Here is a 23,004-nt window from a genome sequence, read left to right as displayed (position 1 = left end):
GATGGCGCTCATAAGGGAAGAGGGCCACGTAGTACATTGTTTTCTTTTAACTCGCATTTTTAGTTGTGCACCACTTTGTGTCCTGGCCATTGTACTTGCGCCGGGTCGGCCCGTCTCTGGAGATTGGGACTTGTTATTCCTCCATCTAGTCAGCCTTCAAATGATCAGTTATGATCACTAAACTTCTCGGGTAATTCCGTTTAATTTTTCCCAAAGTTATTAGCCGACGCGTGCAGAGGTCATTAGTGATGTTCATGGGCATCGCAAATGTCATCAACGTCTTCCTTCGGTAGCCAGAGGACTGTATTGGCTGGAAAGCCTAGAGATCCACTTTTGAAAGGAAACCGTATAAAAGTCCCTATAACTTGGTGGAAGCTTGCAAGAATGAATCAGTGACCATTGAAAGCAAACAGGATAGAGAAAAGGGGATCTCACTCGACTTTTTATATAAAGCTAAGAGTCTCGGAATAACTGTGTTGGGTTTGGTGGACTTTTGCGGTGGTTATGAAGCGAACTTTACCAACTCCTAGACGGAATTGGTATCCGTGCCGCGAGGCTTCTCAACCACAATGTGCGAGCAAGCTTCGTGTCTGAACTGAATGGTTATTCATTCCTGCATAGCAGAGAGGTGGAGGAGACATCGCGAGTTCACCTAGTCGATGTCTTTATACAGGTACATAGGCAACTGATTCACGTCTATTGTCGTCTCCGTTTTTGACAACTTTTGTGCAGAACACAGGACTCGGGTAGACTTCGAAGGAAGGCGTCATTTTCAGCCCCTCTGTTATGGGTCGTCACGGAATCTCCCATCCCTAGCATATTCACCCCTTCTGCCTGGCCGGGGTTCACCATCCAGCAGTAGAAACGAGGATAGGATTCGCTTTCCGCCATCACCAATGTAGTTGTTTTATTACTTCCTACAAAGCCGCTTTAGCCTAAAATGATTTTAGGAATGTCTCTCTACTTTGATCCTCAATGTAGTCCAAGTTTTCAAATTGCGCTCGAAGTGTTATACAGTGTTTACTGCTTTTGTCCTGTTTTACGATAAAATTATGCGTCAATCTAGCGTCAGAGATGAGTCCAGGTCTTTGAGCACTGACTAATTTCTTACAGAAAAAAAATGATGTGCTTTGGACTGGTAATCACTGTCTGGAGAATTTGCACTAACGGATGGAATACGAGGAGTTATGAAAATGTCTTCACGATTAAATTAGACCCCTCACTCCCCGATGGATGACTATTCCTTTGCAGTACCTAACGATAAGACAGAACTTGAAGTCTTTTGCCATCGGAGAAAGAATTGAGTTAGTCAATTACTCCTGTTAGTACAGACTTTACGCCTACTAATCAGTATTGCGGCACTGCAGTCGCTTGCCTTAGAAGTGGCTATAAATCTCAAACTCCCGACTTGAAATGAACGCCGTCGATATCAGCAGCTAGATGGGTAAACAATTCTTGCCTTCAAATCCCTATCATAGCTGCATTTCTTGAAGAATCCTCTTTTTTCTTCACTGTCAGTGCCTGAAGCTCCTCTTGAAGTTTTGCTTCTCCTTTCCATACCACATATTCATCCCTAATTACTTTGTTATTTACTCGTTCCCTTAATCATCGCAATTCCTAGTCACTCATGCGCCGCTCAATCCATGTTATTTTTTTTTTAATTATCAAGTTATGTTTTCCTTTATACGCTTTTGCGTAGTAAAGTATGGAATATATGTCATGGGTTGACTTGATCATTCCCCACAGTTCGACCCATTTCTCTTCAACGCCTTGCAAAATTTGCCTCAAACTTGTCCAAAACAATGGTTCTCTTCTACGGTAACGTGCAAAAAAAGTTGTTGAAATGCGTTCCGCTTTGTAAATTGTCACGAACTTATGTTTGTGTGTGATTTTGCCTGGATTTCACAGAGGCCACCAGCCAGGTAGTCAGTGGACAAAGACTTCAGGACGTAGAGTTATGATGTGCGTGCAGTGGTATGATAACTGCATTCTGAAGACTACTGGACGCTAAATTACAGTCTGTGGCTGTCCGAGCCGTTCTGTCAGCTTTGAAGTATATTTTTATATTTATTTGAAAAATATTCTTAGCCAATCAGAAGGGAGTGAGTAAGAGGGTGAATTTTTTGAAAGTTTGGGAGTTACCTGCAACAAACGGTAACTTCTAAAAAAATCAAATAATGATGCGGACATCTACAGCACCTCCAAGTCCCATTTTCTCCTATCTAGTTGTAGCGCTTGCTCTTTAGACCCAAAGGGAACGTGTGATGGATCATGCGCGTGGAATTGGGCTGCTCACCAGTTCTTGAGTCGGTCCCTTACCAAAGATGTGAAGGTGGATGATGAGGCGACGCCAGAGCGATCCGAAAGATGACATGTAGAATGAAAAATAAGCGAAGGTGTTTGAGCGATTTGATTCACTGCTTAATCCATTAATTATGATGACAAGTTACTTAATTTCAGGACTTAATAAACAAACTTGAATTCCCCATTGGAACCTGTGCCTCGTTTACACAGAGACGTATGCAAAATGTTAAGATGAGAGATGACTTCTTCACACATTGTTGTGCACCACCTGTCCATGGTATTTTAAAGTCCTCAATACCCCGAAATGTATCCCCGTAGGAAGCGCCACTTTCCTACTCCTCCTTCTTCCAATTTGCTGCCTGGTGTACTGCAAGAGATGCTTCATAAGACGTGTAAATTTTTACCCAAAAATCTACTGATAGTTACCTTCTGCATAAACGTGGATACCGGGAGGAATGAGTGTCCCACTGCAGTAGTCAAAATGCATTTCATGACCCTCCTCTTTTTACACTTCTCCGTATCTCGTAACTATCAGTAAGGGTGACGGTGATTAGGATTACTCATGTGGCATTAAATTTAAAATGTTAGGTAATGATTTTGTCAATGGGATAACTCAGTAAGCTGACTGAAATGTGGAAAGGAGGTGAGGTGATACTTGGCCACCTCATGATGGAAATTCGGGATCTTGTCAAGTGACGCGCCTCCACCTTACTCGTTCTGGCGTAGAGTCAACGATGGACAAATTTGATACAGGTTGAGATTACCCTTCGCCCTTCGTCAAAAATAATCCTCTGATAACTGAAAGAGGATATTTTGGCTCTATAGCAAAGTCGGAAAAGGTAATATTCACCATTCCATTTGTCTACTCACCTTGCTTTTAACTGCCACCTCATTTTTATGCACGAATACGTCACCAAGGTAATTTGTCTAGCGGAATGGTGTGCTGTGCCGACGATGAAGCCGTTTTCACCGGACATGAAAATGCATTGCTGCTTTGAAATACTCAATTAATTTGCACCATAGTTGAAGAAGGTGACATTCTCCTCCTCCTCCTTCTCCTCCTCCAAGTTTCCTCAACGCCCAGACGAAGTAGGTATGAGGCAAATCCTGAGGTGCCCAAGCGGTCAATATTAACGCAAATTTAAACAAATTCTTTCCGGTAGTGGAATTGAGGCTAAACACAAATGCCTGGTATCCCATTATTTGGAAGAATGAAGTCCAGTTTAGTCCCCCAAGACTACGCTGAAGACGAAAGCAGACATAGCGCTCGGGTAGAATACACATGTCCGACACAGTAGGGCTTGGGACTACTCTCATGGTCCAGAGCACAGCCAAGGCAAGAAGTGGCACTTTACTAAGCAGAGAGTTAAACAATTAATGTATTACATAGGCCTCTCTACTCTTTGGAGCGTTGTCCACGGCGCCCTTCTTCCTCAACTTCCTGCGTCAGCCATCACAACGTGATCGGTGCAGTGGGGAAAACACTCCCACGCCTAGCGAGCCAGTCATGGAATTTCCATGCACCTGAGGCGATACTTGACCTCATTGTCACTGATCCCTCTTGGTAATTCAGCTGGTTCTGCAGTCACTTCCAGGATGGAATGTGGATTCATTGACAGGGAACTGTGCTCGCCATCACGCCTGTCTATAACTTAAAGCAGGAACACTCTTGCTAAAGTCGACTTATCTAAATGAGGACGGGATTTAACACATGTCCATGGGCTTAAAGTTTCGCCTTTGTTTCTCCTTGTCACTCCGTTCTCACTTAGGTTCTATCCGGCTACTTGAGAGGCGGAGAAGGTATCGGGACTTTGCATTGTTGATATCTTCCTACCGATACGGTAGACAACTCCGTATCGAAACTATTCCAGCTGGTTCACATCTAATGTAGCGTCCACTGCTAATAGCTTTCCTGCGGAACACGGGGATGGGGGTAGTTGTCGAAGGTAGGCGTCATTTTCAGCCCTTCTGCTTGGGGTTGTCACCGATTGCGCCATCGGTGGTATGTGGATTTCTTCTGCCCCGATGAGGTGTATCACTTAGAAGTAGTAACGAGCATAGTTGTCTATTAAGATCAGGTTTGCTTTCCGCTACCAACACTTCCCCGAGGATAGAAGAAGACCTAATGCTCCGTCAGAATACAAATGTACGACACACAGTAGAGCTTGGGACTACTGGTGTAGCCCAGAGGCCAACCCATCCAGCGAGGGCACAGAGGCCAAGAAACAGGGCTACCTTTTAACAAAATCGGGATTTAAACAAACAACCAAAGCATTATGCAATATACAAGAATTCTACGTCTTCCAAGCACAGGCTTTTGCTCCCATGTTATAAGAATGCTCTAAATTTTGTCTTGTTTTCTCTTTAAAATGTGGCAGAAATACGAATTCGGATGAATGAAAAGACAAAGTACTCTGGTAGAAGCGTATTGCAAATTCTGAAGTTATAAATGAAGACTTACCAATGACATCTATGCGGCTCTTTCCATTCCTTAGTCTACCGACTTAATTTTCAGTAAAAAAACTTTCATTCGCTCATTTCTTGATTTTAACATCAAGCAAATTATAAGCTCCGTGATTAAAACAGCTATCTGATAGGGAATGTCTATTTCGTTTTATTATAAATGCAAAAAAGGTGCAGGATGAGCTAAAATGGAGGTAAGAGTTAGAAACTCTGGACACCGCCTGTCGACATTTGCGTACTTTGGGTAACTGGGTCAGGTCACTGCGGGACCTCGTTGCGTACTGTTCTTGCCTCGGGATGGATCGAGATGAGTGATTGTGTTGTGGCCTGGGATGTTGCCTCTGCCCATACGAGCAACATTTCTAAACTTTCTTAAATTCATAGCTTGCAAAAAAATTTCCCATTTGGAAGTGATTAGTTGCGCTGTCGATAGCAATTTGTGCCATTTTGTGCTTTCCGCTTAAATTTCGCCTCCCACTTCTCTGTTCTGGTTACACCAATGCATCTATTGCAAACTTTTCCCCATTCAAACTATTTTTTGTGTTTCAGACGTCCTTTTACGCTACTTAAGCGTTATTCCATCCTAAATGAATTATTTAAACTTTTTATTTCTGGATTTCGCAACGGGTCCGGCAAAGGTTAAGCTAATACAAAAAAATTTTATTCCCAAGACAAGTAAACCCATTTATCCTGTAAACTCGCTTTCGCATCAACACGTCGTAAAGTATAAGGGGTATTAGAATTTGGAAAACGCAAGTTTATTGTTGCTATTACTTTGAAGTAGAAAAACAACTTAACACGCTAGTCCATCTTCATACTCCTTTTCACGAAGAAGGGGCAAAACCGCCAAATTGTTGATACTTTAGGGTGAAAAATACACTATTATTACTATTACTTACTACCCTTTTGATATGGAACTCTATACGTCATCGTATGCTGCTTTCCATCCGTTTGGTTTTTTGCTGAATTTCGGTTAATATGCAGCCTTTCGAGACTTTCCTAGAAACGATGAAAGGCATAATACTCAGTTAAATATATATTTGTCATACAGAAGGTACCGAGGCTACTAGCATGACCTGAAGGCCAGCCCATCCGGCGTGGTCCAATGGTCAAGTCAAGAGTGGCCCCTCATCAAAACCGTGAGCCCCTCTCCCATTTTGAGCGTCGTCCCCGGCGCTCACCTTGGTCAATCTCCCACGTGAGCCATCACAACGTAGCCGGTGTTGTGGGAAAAACAGCCACCATCCATCCACGCAAGTCATCAAATTCTTGTGCAAATGAGGAGACGCTTGACCGCAGCGTCACTGATTGCTCTTGTTCGCAGCTTGAATTAGAAACGCTGGCTCAAAAGCAGATTTATGCAAGGGAGAACAAAATTTAACACAATTACGTTTGGGTAGAGCTTTGCGTATGTTTTTCCTTGCCACTTTGTTCTCACTTCACAAATGCCCAGCAACATATCCTTCTGCGATCCATTCAACTAATAGAGAGGTAGAGGAGATATCAAGACTGCACACTGTACATACCTTTGTACAGACACGGTGGGCAACCTCATAACAAAAATTTTACAGATGGTTCACGGCTAGTGTCGTCTCTGCTGTTATTAGCTTTCCTGCAGAAAACGGGACCTGGCTATTTGCCGAAGGTAAACGCCAATTTCAGCCCTTTTGTTTGGGGTCGCCGATACCCCCATTCGTGACACATGCCCTTCTTCCACCCTGCTGAGGTTTATCACCCACCAGCAGAAGCCAGAAGAAATGTCCTATAAAATCGGATTTGCTTTTCTCTGCTGTCATTGAAAGCACTGATTGCCAGACTAAATGGAAATACTAATCTTGTCAATGAACCGGATTTGTCTAATAGACTCGATTATGAGTAGAAAAATCAAAGAGCTTAATCCAAAAAAAAAACCTTAGGCAGATCACTTCTGACCTTTCTTCGCTGATCATTTGGTTAATCATTTTATCCATTCTTGCCATCTCCAGCGAGTCCTAATCCGTCTCCTCATTCATAAGTCATTGTATTTATCAGTAAATGTTTTTCCCAAAAATATACTAAACCCTATTCAATCTTCAAACTATTAAACGATTTTGATCAGTGGATAAAATAATAGCATGTTTGGGTATTGATGGCATGGAGTTGGAGTAAAACTTTAAACACTACCACCCTTAAGTGTGATTCATTACAAAGTAAGACAGAGGCATTCATTCATTCATTCATTCATTCATTCATTCATTCACAGTTTTCGGGGTTTTTCACACTCATCTCTGACTGACGACGCCATTTGCATGTCACATTCATCCATCCATTCTTCCATCCATCCATCAGCCAATCAAATCATTAGGTCTTTTTCCAAACACCACGTACGGATCGTGTTATGTTGAGTAGACGCTTATCCTCTCATCTTTTCTAAAAAATATTATTCGCATAATTAAATATTCGAAATTTTGTTAATGTTGTTGTATATTTCATTTAAATGACTGCCAAAGAATGCGTTTCATCTCGAAGGATTGAGGACTGCGTCGCGAGTTAGATTGCAGGAACTCTGGTGGATGTAGTGGATAAAAGTGGAATGTCAGATCACGTATTTGATCCCAAAAACTGTGCTACAATCATGACCAACTTGGCAGTCTAAGTTTGCTAGCAGAAATCCAGATTTTTCTGCATGAGAAAAACATTTGTGCACCAAAGTGTTCATGAAAAAGCTCGCTATCACCACATAGAGAAAAATAAACCTGACATGCAGAGCCAGGTAGTTAATTTAAAGATCGGCTTTATTAATGCCAATCGCTTATCTCCAGAATGTAAAAAATCGTGGACGTTTTCGTGGCTGTCACATTCAATTGATGCTCTGTTCCATAAACCGGGGGTGCTTGTTGGCCTGCTGACCCAACCTGTCACAATCAATCATAGGGAAGTTGAGAAAACACTCCACTTGCCCCTAGCTATTTCCAAGTCAACATTTTTTTGCTTCTCATTTATCGTTACTCTTTTATTTGGGCAAGCCATAGAACCGCCATAATCGCTATTCTAGATTTCCACTTAATTGGAAACACTAACGCATTTTCAAGTTGTTTTGTGAATGACATGGTGGAAGTGGACAGCCCATAAACGCCTTTCGGGAAACATTTTTAAACAATTTGTCAATTTTTAATAGAGAAAGCAGAAATATATCTCCAAAATGATTTAATGGAACCAAAAGTTTCGGTTGAGGGAGGGGGTGGGGGGTCATCTAGTTCCAGGTGGTGCATTTCATCGTAAAACACGTAGAAGAATTACCAGGAAAGTGTTTTACATATAAAGGAATATTTAGATCATTTTGACCACCCTTAAAAATTTCTTATCATAAGATAAGGTAAGTGAGTCGGAAAAAGTTAATTATAAAACTATGAACTCACCTACGGTTGTCAAACACTAAAGCATCGGTGACACCTCGTGTCACAGTCAGTGCTGTTGCAATGTGACATATTTTACCTGCAAAACATAAATTTCCTTTCCCTTAAAAATTAGTAAAGAAATTTCTAAATTTATTTTAAAATTAGGATGGCATAATTTTTGGCCGCGAAATCAAAATATGATAATTTTATTCTCCATACACATGAATGGTCATCAATGCCTCGTTAAAAGCAGAAAGATGATTTCACTCGGTCTCGCACCCCAAACAAAAGCTTTCTGCATAAATTATTTATCCTTCTAGAAGCTATTTTATTCATGCAAATAGACCTGACTACTTTAACCCTTATCTCCAGTTTAGAAAGCCGTAATTCGTCTCTGGCATGAAGAATTTGAAACGCGCCTACAAACTAAGATTTTGGCGATTTGAATAACAAATATGCTGTGATGCATCTCTTTTTACTTAACCAAAACCAAGGCAATGTGTTGCTAGGGTTTTGAAAGGAGAACGGGTAGAAATAAAAATGGGAGAAGGGAAGCAAATAAAAGTAAAAAATGGACTTCCTAGGTATTAATGTAAAAATGAGATAGCACTACTGAGAAGTAAAACGTTTTTAAATGATTTTTATTTGCCCTTAACTGTGTTCGAGGTTTGTTGGAACCTTAAATGGATTAAATGACATTTGCATCTTCCGATAAGTGGAGGCTGTGCTGGTGACGGCGGTAGTGGTGGCGCCAGAGGAGTGCTGTCTAGGACACGTGTATGGACCTTCCTTTGAATAATTTAGTATCATAAGCTCCCCGATTAACCTCTGCCTTGGTTGGCTGAAAAACATGCGTAGCTGGAATGCTGACAATAACAGAAAGTTGTGGTGCAGAATAAGAGTTACATTTGAAGGGTAAATCTATGCATTTTTAACGCAAAATTGCTTCTTTCGCCAACATGGTGGTCATTCTTAATGCACTACCGATAAAAGGCAGTCCTTTTTATACTTAACATACAGTTCTTTCCAAATGCTTCAAATTTTCATGAAGGGGGTCAATTATTTCCATCTGAGTACAGATAAAGTGATTCATGGATGTAGGCTGCAGCATTTTAACCTAAACAAAATGATTTCACGGGAGCAAGACCATCTGTTTACCTGTAGTAGCGTCTAAATCGGAGAGTAAATAAGACGATTGCAAATTATGAAGTATTTAAATTATTCCAAGCTTTTGTTTTTTTCAGGGCACAAACATGTGTAACTAAAATTCCTTTTTTACTTTTATGTACTTCCAGTTGCTCATTATTAGCGAGTTACATGAAGGAAGCAGTGGGGAACCGTCTACTCGTTACTTCGATTAGCCGCTTCAACTATTTTATGAAAATAGCAATTTAATAAGAAGTTTGTAAGCCATGACACGCAAATGACAACCAATAGAAATGCAGTACGCCTTGGCCTAGAGCCCACACGAACCAATCGGAGCGCCGTGCGACTGCGAGCGCTCAAACAGTAATGGTAAGCTACGTACCTATCTTCACAAATGGCTAATCATCACTTACTGAGTCCTATGGGGAGCGGACAAGTTTCAGGAATCGGACTAGGAACTATGCAGATGCATGCACCCCTGCCACCACCACCACCACCACCGCCATTTCTGGCAGTACTGAACTACGCGAATACGCCTAAAACATTGATGTCTTCCCAACCAGCACTACAAATGGCAACACAAAGCTCTTTGAACGGACCATCTGGTAAGTGAAAATACTACTTTCAAACTTGCACCTGTGATTGTTTCCAACAGATGTGTGAACATGTCACATGTCATGAGCCACACGCTGATAAGTCGGCAGATAATATCACTCACAAGAGCGGTGTGCAAATCTGTCAAAAAAAAATGTTTACGACAAAAAAAGGGATTCTTGACTTCAGTGCTTTTTAAATCTCCGCCTACAATCACATCCACTCAAACGCATTAAACGTTGTTACTTTACGGCGGCATCTTAAGTTGACAAGATTGATCTGTTTAACTATGGTCACTGGTTCAAATAGGTTTTAAAAGCAAACAAATGTATCAAGCACAGCCTAGGACAGTTTCCCTTCCCATCAAGGAAGATTAGTCAAGGTGTTTGACTTACTATTGCTCAAGCAGCTCTTAGCAAAGTAGGGCCAGTAGTGACAGTGGATTTTTCCATCCGCTGTTTCTCCCTTTTAACCTGATTAACCTTCAAACGTGAGTAGAATCTAGCCATAAACTGGCCCATCACCCTCTCACCTTAGCCATACCCACCCTCCCCCACACCTATCGCCCTCAGCCCCCACATACACATGCATACACACACACACACACACACACTCAAATCCTTTATCTCCCTTCTTAACCTGTTGTGTGTGTGTGTGTGTGTGTGTTTTAATCGAGTTAAGTGGCTGGAGAGAGTACGAAACCATTTGCTAAATTGGGTTTACTTGAAAGCCGCGGTTGCTGGCTGGAGTTAAGCCGATTGTGCCTCTGCATTGATAGTTCTAAAGAGATGAAGTTTGGCACGCCACCACACTTTAATGTCAATACGGTTCAAACAATTAAACAAACAGCTTCAACACAACGATTAGGCTAATTCATTTGCTTTTTTTTGTAAATAGTACTCCTTTGTGACATAATTGCCGTGTTTGCACTATTAATGAAAGCAACCTATAGCCCCAACTAATTGACAGGAAATATTCCGCTGAAAATCAAGTCGAAAATATTGTTTATAATATCCATTTTAGCGCCAATTTGTAGTCGATGTTCAGAGCAGGTGCATGAGAAAACCCTTCTCCTAGTATTGGATCAGTACTGGCATGCCAAGTGCCTCTACTGTTCCGATTGTGGCGTCTCCCTCGTGAATAAGTGCTTCTATCGAGACGGTGAAGTCTATTGTCGTGAGGACTTTTTCAGGTAAGCGTGTCAGAGTTAAAACATTTGAGAATGTGGACTTGAGAGGGTGTACAGGTTTATAGGCATTGAAGGAGGCGGGGGGAGGGAGGGGCTGGGAGTTGTTAATTTACTCACTAAAAACCCCGCAGATCCGACGGGTTGTCAGGGGTGGAGGTCGGAACCGCATATCCGTTGCTGTGGTCAAAGTCAAGACATTAATCACGAGCTCATTTCAATCCGGTGCAGACGACGCCCACATCTTTTTATATTTGCCTAGTTATTTGAGTGCCTTATGGGCAGAATCTGCTAAAGTATGACGATGCATGCAAGATTTTCTGAATATAGGGAGTACATCAACAATTCCTTCTGCAAAACTTACTACAGTAGGTTTATTATGACGTTGATTTAGTTCTATCAATTTCTTTAATCCAAACATGCACTCTTCCTTTGCATTGGGATTTTCCAATGTTTTGTTCTTTGTTTTCTTGTTAGTCGATGTGTTTAGTACCTCTTCGTCTGCATAGCACTCTCGTAGTGGAAACTGCTTTACCTAAGGATAACAAAGGAAATACACTATTGCCACTGTTACTGCATCCCTCTCTCCCTCCCTATTTTTCTTCTTTCCTGTTGACTTGGGTTTTGGAAAACTCAAATTCTAGTCAGTGTTGTTTTTTGTACGCCACGAGGACGAACATCTGAGGGAGTTGAGTAGAATACACTCGTTTGCCTTGGCCCCTCCCTCCCTCCTTCCCTCTCGCTTTCCTTGGATAATGGCGAGTCCATAAGCCCGGAGATGTAGCCCTAGCAACTGCCTGAGGGTGGTGTATACGCAGACTCCACTAATGACAGATGCAGACGAGGGGAGTTGGATCTGGCACATCCATACCCACACATCCACACCTACTTGCATTCCTGCATACACAAATGGAACTAATGAACTTTGAGGGAGTGCCTAAGTGGGAGTGAGAGTGACTTCTTAAGAAAGCAAACTTGCAGCTAAGGCTCACATTTTGCATTAATGAATGTCGTTTTGACTCTGACTATTCTTTAAACTTTGCGATAATTCTGTAAATACCCTATTTTCGATTGCAAAATGAATTTCTGACTTTTGAGTTCAATTTGTATAATATGGATATTATCGTAGCAAGGGAAAAGCTAACGGTGAGCTAGCAATTTTAATAATGTTGCAGTATTTACCTTAACTTCAGACCCGACAGATTTAGTTTAAATGAACTAAATCCTGTTAATGGGTCACACGTAGGTTGTTTGGGGGAAATACGCTTTTAATTATATTCTTTAGCGATTTTTAACTAATTTGCCATTCAGAAGTAAAGACAGCAAGATGAAACGAAACTTATGCTATCAGATGCATATACTATATCTTGGTCGTCGAAAGAATGAGTGTTTTACGTTTAGTAGATTTACCATTATCAAATAAAATGCTAGTGTTTCTCAAACGGCCCCCATTGGTTTTAATTCGCTTCTGCACTGATAAGTAATTGAGTCCATTTGGTTAAAGAGAAGTAATAACTTCTTTGATTATGTAAAATAATCAGTCGTATTGGGCAAAACTTGGGAACATTTCCACAATCCTATAGGGATTGTGTGTTATTTGTTATGTTCAAAATGCAGGTCACCAGACCTCAGTGCTGTTTTAAGGTGGATTTCAGTAAATGATGCTTCCTTTTGCGATACTTTTCACTCTTCTTAGCAGAAGGTATCGGAATTAAAGAAATGACAAAAGGTTTCCACTTTGCTTAAAAATAGATTAGCTTGCGTCATCTTCTACCATAGTTGCCTGTCTTTGGGGACAGTATGATTTAACTGCACTTCTTTAGGCTTCTGTCGTTTACCAAGGGATCAACCTTTCTTCCACTTCTCGTAGTTTTGGCCTAATAAGCAAACTATGCCCTTTGTACATGTCCTGGATGTATTTAGAACATTTTAAAATTCTCACTTTACTCACACATGGCTATACAAGGGATGATTTTGTAAAGTAAAAATTACGTTCCTGACACTCCTCTGCCTACAAAAGCTTTTGAATAAGTGCCCTTAGTATTCCTCATTCCTTGTTAGTTTCATTGAAAGGGTAGCCGGTTCGTCAAGTAGAATTTATTACATGAGGAGATTCAAAACTACAGGCAAAACATGGCATTTTATTTCTCAAAAATACTTATTAAGGCAATTACCTTTTAGACGCTTCGGAACAAAGTGTGCGAGCTGTGAAGAGGGCATTCCGCCGAACGAGATGGTTCGCAAAGCCCACGACAACGTCTACCATCTTGAATGCTTCGTATGTCACGTCTGTGCACGATCTCTCAACACCGGTGATGAGTTCTACCTTCTTGCTGATCGTCGACTCATGTGCAAAGCTGATTTTACCATGATCAAGGCCCAGGGTTAGTTTTGAGCGTCTTTCCCCGTAAAGCGAATCCACCATCCATCTTCGACTAAGAAGTCGATTTATGCAAAAATATTAGATATTATACCTTTTTCTCCATGTGATTTTTTAGAAATTGCTTACATGATTTTTCATTATACTTCAAATTTTAGCAAAGAATAATAACTCATGCCAGATATAGAGTCCGCCAAAATTCAGGGGTGCAGACCATGATGCAGCATTAACATTGCAGAGTTGGAAGAATATAATAAAATTTCATTTTTACCTTAGTATCAGTCCAGGCAGCTCATTTGGCAGGAAAATCCAAAGTTCAGGCATAAACATTATTTTTCATTGAGGTTAAAGTCAGTTTGTTTGCCGTCTAGTCGTGCTTATTCACCCATAATTTAGCTGTTTCCATTAGTGACATCAAGAATTTAAAAAACTAACCAAATTTGCATCTCAAAAATGAGAGGTTTACTTTTTTTCTTCACCTCAAAAATTTGAGTTTGAAGTAAGAGATACTAAATTAATACTATTATGTTTAATCAGTTACCGCATTTCCGTAAGAAGCATACACAGTAATTTGAGTACAAAAATAATGTGTGCGGCTCGATTCTCCCCTCATCTTTAGAAGTTGAATTGGAGAATGTGAACAAACGCCCACGAACAACAATAAATGCGAAGCAGTTGGACGCTCTTAAGAAGGCCTACGCCGAGGGCGCTAAGCCCTCAAGGCACGTGCGGGAACAGTTGAGCGCCGAGACGGGTCTGGATATGCGAGTTGTTCAGGTGTGGTTTCAAAACAGAAGGTCAGTCAAAAGTCCTTCTCCTTGGTCATCTTAAATAAGTCGACTTAATCCCTCAGAGAAATTGTTTTTCTTCTTCTGCCACCAGTAAAGACTTTCTCGGCTAGGAAAGAATTGACGTAGTGTTTAAGTTACATTCACAAAAGTGGAATTTCTTAAAAACCTTGTTTGGATAATCTTTAAGTGCAAAAAATTACCTATTTTAAACGAGTCTATCTCAACTACAAAGAAGAATTAACTAATCTCTGCTCCCGACGGCCAAAATTTAAGCATAATCCGTCAAAGGGGAAGTACAGATTTCTGAAGGGCTTCAATTGTGTGACTGGAATGCATTCGGACGTTGTTTGTGCTGTTCGGACGACCCGATCGCTTGATAGCCAGCCTCTGCTAAATCATTACATTACAGTGTAGCGCCTCCAGGCTTCCCTGAGGATGGTGGAAGACATAATACTCAGGCAGAATATACAATAGGGCTTGGGGCTACTGGCATGGTCCAGAGGCCAGCCCACTCGTCGAAGGTTCATTTACCAAGGCACAAAGTAGCCCTTTATTAAAATTGTGAGTTAAATAAATAACTGATGTATCACATATCCCCTCTCCTCTTTCGGGCGGCATCCCAGCGCTCTCCTTAGTCGACCTATCGCGTTATTCCACCCTCTATCCGTGCCAGGCACCTCATTGCTACGCAACTGAGGTGACACTTGACTGTAACGTCACAGACTTTCTCTTGGTAATTCAACTAGATCTGTAGTTTCATCCTGCACGCGAGATGGGTTCAGAGACAGGGAACTGCGGTGGCCATCACGAGCGTTCACAGCTAGACGTAGTTATGTCAGGAAGGAAGAGATTCAACACAGTTACGTTGGTTGTGGTTTCGCATCTGTTCCTCCTTGTCACGTTGTTCCCACTTCGGAGCTGCCCAGCCGCACAACTATCCGCATTCCATCCAACTGGTAGAAAAGTGATGGAGGTATCGCAAGTTATCTTTGTCAAAATATACACGCACGGTAAGGAGCTTTGTAATGAAACCTTTCCCGGGGGTTTGCGGCTAATGACACCTCCGTTGGCATTGTCTTTCCTGATTATAATGGGAGTGGGATAGTCGCTGAAGGCAGACGTCAATTCCAGCTCTACTGTTTAGGGTTATCACCGATTCTCCCATCCGTAGCATAGGCACTTCTTCCGACCCTCTAATGTCTATCACCCAGCATTAGAAATGAGGATGCGGTTCACTTTCTGCTGCTACTAATGTAGAGTCCGGATACTTCCCCAAAGTCAAGCGAAGATATAGTACTCGGGCAGAATATATCTATTTGGAATACTGAAGGGGTTGGAGTTACTGGCATGGCCCAGAGGCCAGCTTACCCGGAGCAGATGCAATGGCGGAGACAAAAAAGTGGCACTTCGTCCAAACGATGGATTAAACAGCCAACGTATTACAGGTGGTGGTCTCCCAACCACCCTGATCCATTCAGCTGTTTCCATTTCAGAATTCTTCTGAATGATGCATCAAAATCTGTTAAGAAAAACTCTTATGCCATCAAAGAAAAGAAAAGCAACTTTCTTTGAGGCCAATTTTCTCATAACGGTTATTTTTTTTAAATGCCATGTGGAGTCACCTCCGTTTTCCCACTTTATCCATCATACCGCATTGTCATGGATGATCACTCAAGAACCTGCTCGACATGGATTCCCGCAAGACAAAATTAAGTAGCCTTTAAACTTTCACAATTAAATGCTCTGAGGACTTTTACCATATTACAATGCTAGCTCGATGAAACGGCAGTGAATCGTAACAGAGTCAAGATTATTTGTTTCCTCGGCCTGCTGTAACAATAGCATCATAAACGTCGGTGGGCACGTAAGCCGAATGTTTAGTCCCTCCGCAAGATGAGTTATACCTACCAGTGGCCGGAGAGTGGGTGATGAAATATTCAAGAGATATGGTAATATTAATCTGGAGGGGCAGAGGATACGGTACTTAGCATCTGCCCTTCACTTTGATTCTCAGGGATAATTACCAAAATCGGTATTTTATTCTGTTTGGCGAAATATTACTAATCGGAAGATAGGTACGGACGTGGTTAAACAATGAAAATAATATCAAAGGAATAAGTCTCTCTCCTAGATTTCTTTTATCGTCAATAACTTCACTGTTGCTCTCCTCTCCGGCTCCGGGTGGAAGTCTGGCCGGGTGTTCTGCCATCTGGGATGAAATTTGCCTTTATCAAAAATGCAAAGACAATATATTTTTATTTGCAGTATTCTCAAAATCCTCGATATTTTAACTGTTTCCCGGGTTAGTGTCTTGCATAAAACCCCAATCCCCTTGTGTGTCGTAGGGGGATTTAATTAACCTCGTTGCCCCATCGTTCCTCCTTCACCTTGCCAGACCACTTTCCTTCTGCCTATGAATATTTTATTTACCTGGGCTAATTAAAACATCAGTGCTTTCTCTCCCTTTCTTTTCCTTTTTCTCCCTCTCTTACCCTTCTCCAAAATTCATTCTGCTGTCAAACGCAAACGGAATTTCACATCTGTATAGCAAATCGAGGAAATTGTAAGGTGGATGGTAGAATTATTCAAATGAGAGCTCTTCAAGCAGTCGCTTCCGCTTCTTGTGGACTTCCTTTTTCAAAAACGGTTGGCATTCTTTTCAGAGCCAAAGAAAAGCGCCTACGAAGAGATGCTTCACGTCAGACACATTGGCAGAACGAGGGAGATGCTAAACTACCTCAAGGAGATGACATTGATGATGATGATGAGCTAGATGAGGAGAACGAGGATGAGCCTCCTCTCGCTTCCAAGACGAAGACGTTGCCGCTGCACACGCACTCACAACTCCACGAACCATCATCCATCCTGGCAACCAGCAGCAGCGTTGACAGTGGAGCCGAAAGTGAAGGCGAACTCTCCAATTCATCTATTTCACATGGTAATATGTTAATGTTTACAATACTTTTAAAGCGAATACTGCTTTTGGTGGTATTCCTATACCATAACTATTGTACTTAGGTCAACAATCGGAGATGGCTGACCTCACTGCGATTCAGCATTCGCAAGTACTTCGAAATTGCATGATCAGTTGGATTCCGCATCCCACGGAGATAGGCTATCAGGAGACATTTGCGAAACCTCCACTCTGTCACTTCCCACATCCCCATGTTTCCAAGTCACAAGTGTTCCGTTGATGACACTGACTTCACTCTGTCAATTCATAGCTTACATTTTTTTTTATCAAGTCCATTCATTTAGTGTCGCAAAAGATTTTCATTGGCAAAGTTGTGTTTCATTCAGAGGATTTGTGGAATGTTACAGCCATAGAACCGTATTTGTTTAGATCAGAGGTGGAATTAAATGTACTGGATGTTTTAAAAAGCATTATACGCAAAACTGCGCGGGGTTTAAACTCGAGGATTTGGTTGACGAATAAACAATGTTACATTAGTAAATTAAATTTATAAGTTATCATCGAAAGCTGAGAAATTTTGTCAAAACTCTGTACGGTGAGTCCCTGCTAGTGAAGCTTTTAAGCAAATACGATGGAAACTTCAGCTAAATCATGTATCCATACTAATAGTTCCGGATAGGCAAGCACAATAATATTTCGTATCATGATGTTTCAAACCATTATCTTCGCAGTGCAGAGACCTTAAAACACATCGATTAGGCTGAAATGCTCTGCGTGTACATTTTTTTACCTCACAGAAAGTTAATTTGCGAACAAACAGGAACCATGAATAATATGAAATTGAAACCAGGAGGAGTTTCTTTCAAAGACTATTAATAGTGTTTAACAGATAGAAGCTGTGAAATCCAAGTGCAAAATAACCAACTTGAATATTGCACCTAATACTCTTTAAACTATGATTAAACACCGATAATGATCCGAAAACTGCAATGTAACGTGCATTTGTCCGAATACGTATTTCTGGTGACGCGCGATGACATTAGATTAATTTCGCGGCTGAGAAGGGTTCATTGGTCTCAAAGAGGAGGAGCTGGCTTACAACATTTCAGCTGTTTGTGAAATCGCTTGATGAAAGTTGGTTTCCTCCGACCAGTTTTCTCGAATGGCGAGCATTAAACAGGTGGGTTGTCGCAGTAAGTACTCAGATTCTAAGTTTGAGCCACTAGATACGTTTTTAATTATAATAAAGACAGTGTTTATTAACTAAAAACACATAAATGGCTAATTTGTCTTCATGGATTAATAAATCAATCATTTTATCAACAGCTTTTCAAAAGTTGCCTCAATCGGAAACATATGGCAACGAATATATTTGAATAGCTCTTAAAATCGTTTAGTGGTTTTAAAAAGGCTTCCAGATATGCGTTTAGTGAATGCTTTAATTTATTAAATTGTTTAGCTTGTTCATCACAAACACCGGCAAATTCTGAAGCATCACCTTGAAGAATGTGAGCTTTGGCGCGATCTGGCCTTTGACTCTCATTAAGTAATGCATTTAATTAATTTCACTTAAAACTGTTGTTTTTTTGTTAGTTACAAGAACTCACGATGCTAGCCATACAATTTTGGATTCCATTTTTACGACAAATTGCAAGTATTGTACTCACCTAAGATATTTTCTGTTTTAGGCTTATTTTCGGCTTTGTTTTCCCTATTGCTGCTCTTTTTTGGTTGTACCGACAGGTTTTGTTCATATATATTGATGTGAACAACCAAAAGACAAATTACGTCCCCCCTCCAATTGGGTACAATGAGAATGCCACGTGGGACTATCTGCTTCTTACTCAATCTTGGCCACCTGGGTATTGCCAGTTTATCAAGGTAATAGTGTACGTCATGGTGTCATGTTTGTCCCTCAATCTACCGCCCCTGTTTGTGTCATGGGTTCTCCAAATAATTGTAAATTTTACACATATGTATAAAGACGCTGCATTAAGTGACTTTTGCTTTTTTAGTTGATAATTGAATCGTCTTGCACGCTTTTGGCTTAAAGTGAGATCTTTGCAAAGTTCTCAAGAATAATAGAATTAACTCAGAATTTTTGTCCCAAAATCTGCTATGTATTGTACTATGCAGCGCCACAGTACTCTCATCTGTGTCGTTTCTAATTTCCCTTAACTGTCCATCTTAATTGCAGTGAAACGCAAGTAAAATAGTATCTTGGGGTATTTTCAGATAAGGGAATCAATTTTTCTTCCGTTGAGATTTCTCGTTTGTTGTTCCAGTGCTCCTATCCTCGCGTCGTTAACGGGTTTAACATTCACGGCCTGTGGTGCGTTTATTTCCTTATTCACGTCTACTGCCTAACTTTGGAGCTATCCTCACTTCCATTCTCACTTTCAGGGCGCAACTATGGCCGAATACGGAGATGAACAAGTGCGGTGATGGTCCAAAGTACGATAACAATTCCATCAAGGTACGTCAGTTAACCTTTTTACGGGACATTTCTGACGAGGCCACTCGTGACAAGTGAAGTGGTAGCAAAAACCAGTCTAGTTTTTTTCAACGTGCGGAACATTATCCTAATTAGCTTCAGATCGTTTACAAATAAATACCTTTGTAAGGCGTATAAGATCGCGGGCTTCTTAAAGTAAAATTCATCAATCGTCGCTAAGCGTCCATCTCATTTTTAAGGATATTTTCTTGGAGCTACAACGGGAGTGGGTTGACGAGAAGGGCTTCCAACATCCCTGGAAGTTTTGGTGAGTATTTTCAGAGGATTGGATTTAATCTTTATGCTCGTAATTGCTTAAATTTTCAGTATTGTTTAACTGCCTTATTCTTTCATGTTGATAATATCGGCTGCAGCGGAGCCCTAGGTTCTTCTTCACAGTATACTGACTACAGCGTGGATGAAAATTTTAAATCCCACGCGTCAGATGAATACGAGCTTTGAAATTACTAGCAAACATTGCCACCAAAGGTTTAATATTCAAGTTTTTCCCACCTCCGGTGCAAACGAACTATAATTTGGTTCGACTCTCAAGTTATTTATACGAAACAGCACCGATACATGGCCCTGTGACTTTATTTATCGCGGTTATTAAATGCATTTTATCATCTCAAAAGTATTTTTTTATTTTTTAGTCAAATTAATTGCCTGGTTTACACGTTAATATACTTTAGGGCCTGTATGCACACCTCCCTGCTTCAGCACATTGATGGAAATGGCAGAATTGTTTATTACTACCAGGATTGAGTGATTAGTTAACTTACGATTTCCCTTTTTACGTGCGTTTGTACCGCAGTGGCTATAATCCTGCTTGCATTAACTTCTCTGTTTCTACTTAAATTCAACTCCGATGTTCTTCAGTACAAAGTCTGCGAATTGAGATCTTTGTACCATTTCGTTGACATTTTTGGTTACTGTAGGCGAAAAAAATACATCAGTACGTTGGGATCTTGCCAAATTACTAAGCTCTCCTTTCACCAGGTTCTCCTAGCGATGGTCGGGCAAAAGCGGATGAAATGCTACAATAGGTTTCGTGGTCGGACCGCCTTTTGCCAACTTTTTCCATAAGTTCTTGTTACTCGATCGGATCTGGGATTACTCATTGGTCGGAGAAGAACCATTTCTTTGGTAATTAAACGTGGAATCCACGTTTGCTACTCGCCCATCCCATTCACCAGACCATTTTGGACTTTTTTTACAAGCTGAGAAGAAAAAAAAACCAAGCTAACACTTAGTAAGTTATAGAAAGCAACGTTTGTGATTCCGTCGTCGTGTATTAATTCACTGATCACCAAGAATGTCATTGTTCGAATAAATGAGACTTCATTGGGGTACAAACTGCAGTCAAATGCCGAATGAAGTTGTCTGCTACTTTCTTGAACTAATCAAACAGGATAATCTCCACTTTCTAATTAATGTTCTTTCTTATTTTGGGTGTGATATAGACATTATAATGACTTGTTGAAATTGAGTGTTTTTTTTTTGCGCTTTCCAATACTTCGGCAGGAACCATGAATGGACAAAACACGGCATCTGTGTCATTCAGAATAACAGCGTGATTACAGACCAGCATGACTACTTTGCTGCTAGTCTCAAGTTGAAGAAAATGTACAACTTCACCGCGTGAGTCCTTTTTACGCCGCAAGGCGTCGTCTAACAGTTGTAATTGTGGCTGATTGGGCTCACATTAATCGTATTTTTCGATACGGTTTCGGAGCTGTCATGACAGCACAACACGGGTGAACCAAGCTAGACAAGGACGGGGATGACAGAGTGTTTGCCGACAGAATATTCACGGTGTATTCTTTTAAATTTTAGTGATTTTTTTAGTCAAAAGACACACCAGACTGACTAGGTAGACAAAACTGCCAGGTAGCTTGGAGGATAGGTGCAGGAGAAATGAAAGAGGGCGAGTTAATAATATCCTAATGTGTGTTTCTTCGCCCTTCCATTTTTCATGAGTTTGGTCAAACGGCCCACCTTGTTATCCCCTAAATGTCCACTGAAACGAAACAATGCTTCTTTATCCTAGGATATTTGAACGGAACCATATCACAGCCTCCAATACAACTCTCTACGATGTAAGTGTTCTTCAAATGCAGATGTACTCCTCTCCCTCAATTGTCATGTAAATTGTTGACAGTATCTACAATTTTTAGACAGCCTCAGTGTTGCACATGCTAAAGCGCGATCTCGGTGCTGACGTTTGGCTACATTGTTCCTGGAAGGTGAGTGAACGTGTCACTCAGTGCTATTTTGCACGTCAGTACCCTTCTTTCACTTTGCACCTGTCCTATCTCCCAATTCCGAGGGGGCTTGTGCCTTTTTATTGCGAGAGATGAGGGCATTTATAATTCGCTCCTTAAAGTTTGAAAAAAACTATTTCCATTTCATCCTTAAGGGATTTCGGCTTATCTTTAAAAACAAATGCATCAGGTTTTCACATGACTGTCTTAATATTCACGTCCCAAGCGCTTAGCAAATGTAAAAATTGTTGCCTTTTTGACAACGGATCAAGTTTTGGGAAAGAAGGACCCATCTCTCCTTTAGCATTTGCCTATGCCCTCATCTAGTAGGCACTGCTGGGCCTAATCAGGTCCAAAGTTCGTATACCCTGTACCCCTTTTAGCTGATGGTTTTTTTGTTTCAATTCGATTTCACTTCCTCCTCTTGGTCGTGTCTTTAGGTAGACGTTTGGAACGTTACGCGTAGCAGCAGCATGGGCGCCTACTAGTCACAAATTTTGTCTCAACCTCCCCTTCTTCAAAGTGTCAAAGTTTAATGAGGAGACAATTAGCATTTGATTTGTTGCTTAGCTACGCTATTTACAATCATCGCTGTTGCTGCCTTCAAGCCGCTATGCCGGGGTCATCGTTGTTTCCGCGAGTGGCATCCGACAAAAGTGAACCTGCCGAGACTTGGGCAAATAGGCAAGAGCTAGTTGCTGGTTGGGAGGTCACGAAGGAAGAAGGTGGGAGGGTGAGTGGGGCATAGTGCAACGATTGGTTGGTCAGTGGAGAGGCTTGCCAGAAGTCGCCGCATGGATGGCAATGTAGATGGAGGTGGTGTCTGCCTAAGCGGTGAGCAGGAGAAAGGGGTTGCTGTCAAAACGGACGATGGAGGTAGTGGTGTTGGTTGTAGTTGTAGTAATTGTGGAGGCAGTAGAGGTGGAGTTGGGCATGAGGACAATGGTAATGGGAGGAGGCTCCTGAGTTTCGATTGACGGTGTCTGGCTGAAAAGGCATTGGTCAGTCGTGATTGCTGAATTGGAATTGCTTTATTGGATGTGAAGCCTTTGAGTCTAGCATGTGATGTGCCAGGCGCGTCCAAACGGTAA

At 41.2% G+C, this 23,004-nt stretch overlaps 1 protein-coding gene across 1 annotated transcript; it reads left to right on the top strand. All coding sequences in view use genetic code 11, as the record gives it.

Moving 5' to 3' along the window:
* Positions 1-9,711: 9,711 nt before the first annotated feature.
* On the top strand, positions 9,712-22,573 carry EGR_06793 (LIM/homeobox protein Lhx3; the record flags this gene model as incomplete). Its single annotated transcript, XM_024496042.1, has 13 exons — positions 9,712-9,895; positions 10,908-11,076; positions 13,252-13,454; positions 14,070-14,247; positions 16,905-17,179; positions 17,260-17,423; positions 19,441-19,487; positions 19,559-19,631; positions 19,850-19,917; positions 21,174-21,290; positions 21,700-21,748; positions 21,827-21,895; positions 22,484-22,573. The coding sequence occupies 13 exons, from the start codon at positions 9,712-9,714 to the stop codon at positions 22,571-22,573; spliced, it is 1,686 nt and encodes a 561-aa protein (XP_024349582.1).
* Positions 22,574-23,004: the final 431 nt, after the last annotated feature.

Source organism: Echinococcus granulosus, assembly GCF_000524195.1.
Source record: "Echinococcus granulosus chromosome Unknown EG_S00063, whole genome shotgun sequence".
NCBI lineage: Eukaryota > Metazoa > Platyhelminthes > Cestoda > Cyclophyllidea > Taeniidae > Echinococcus > Echinococcus granulosus.
This window is presented reverse-complemented; position numbering and strand designations above follow the sequence as displayed.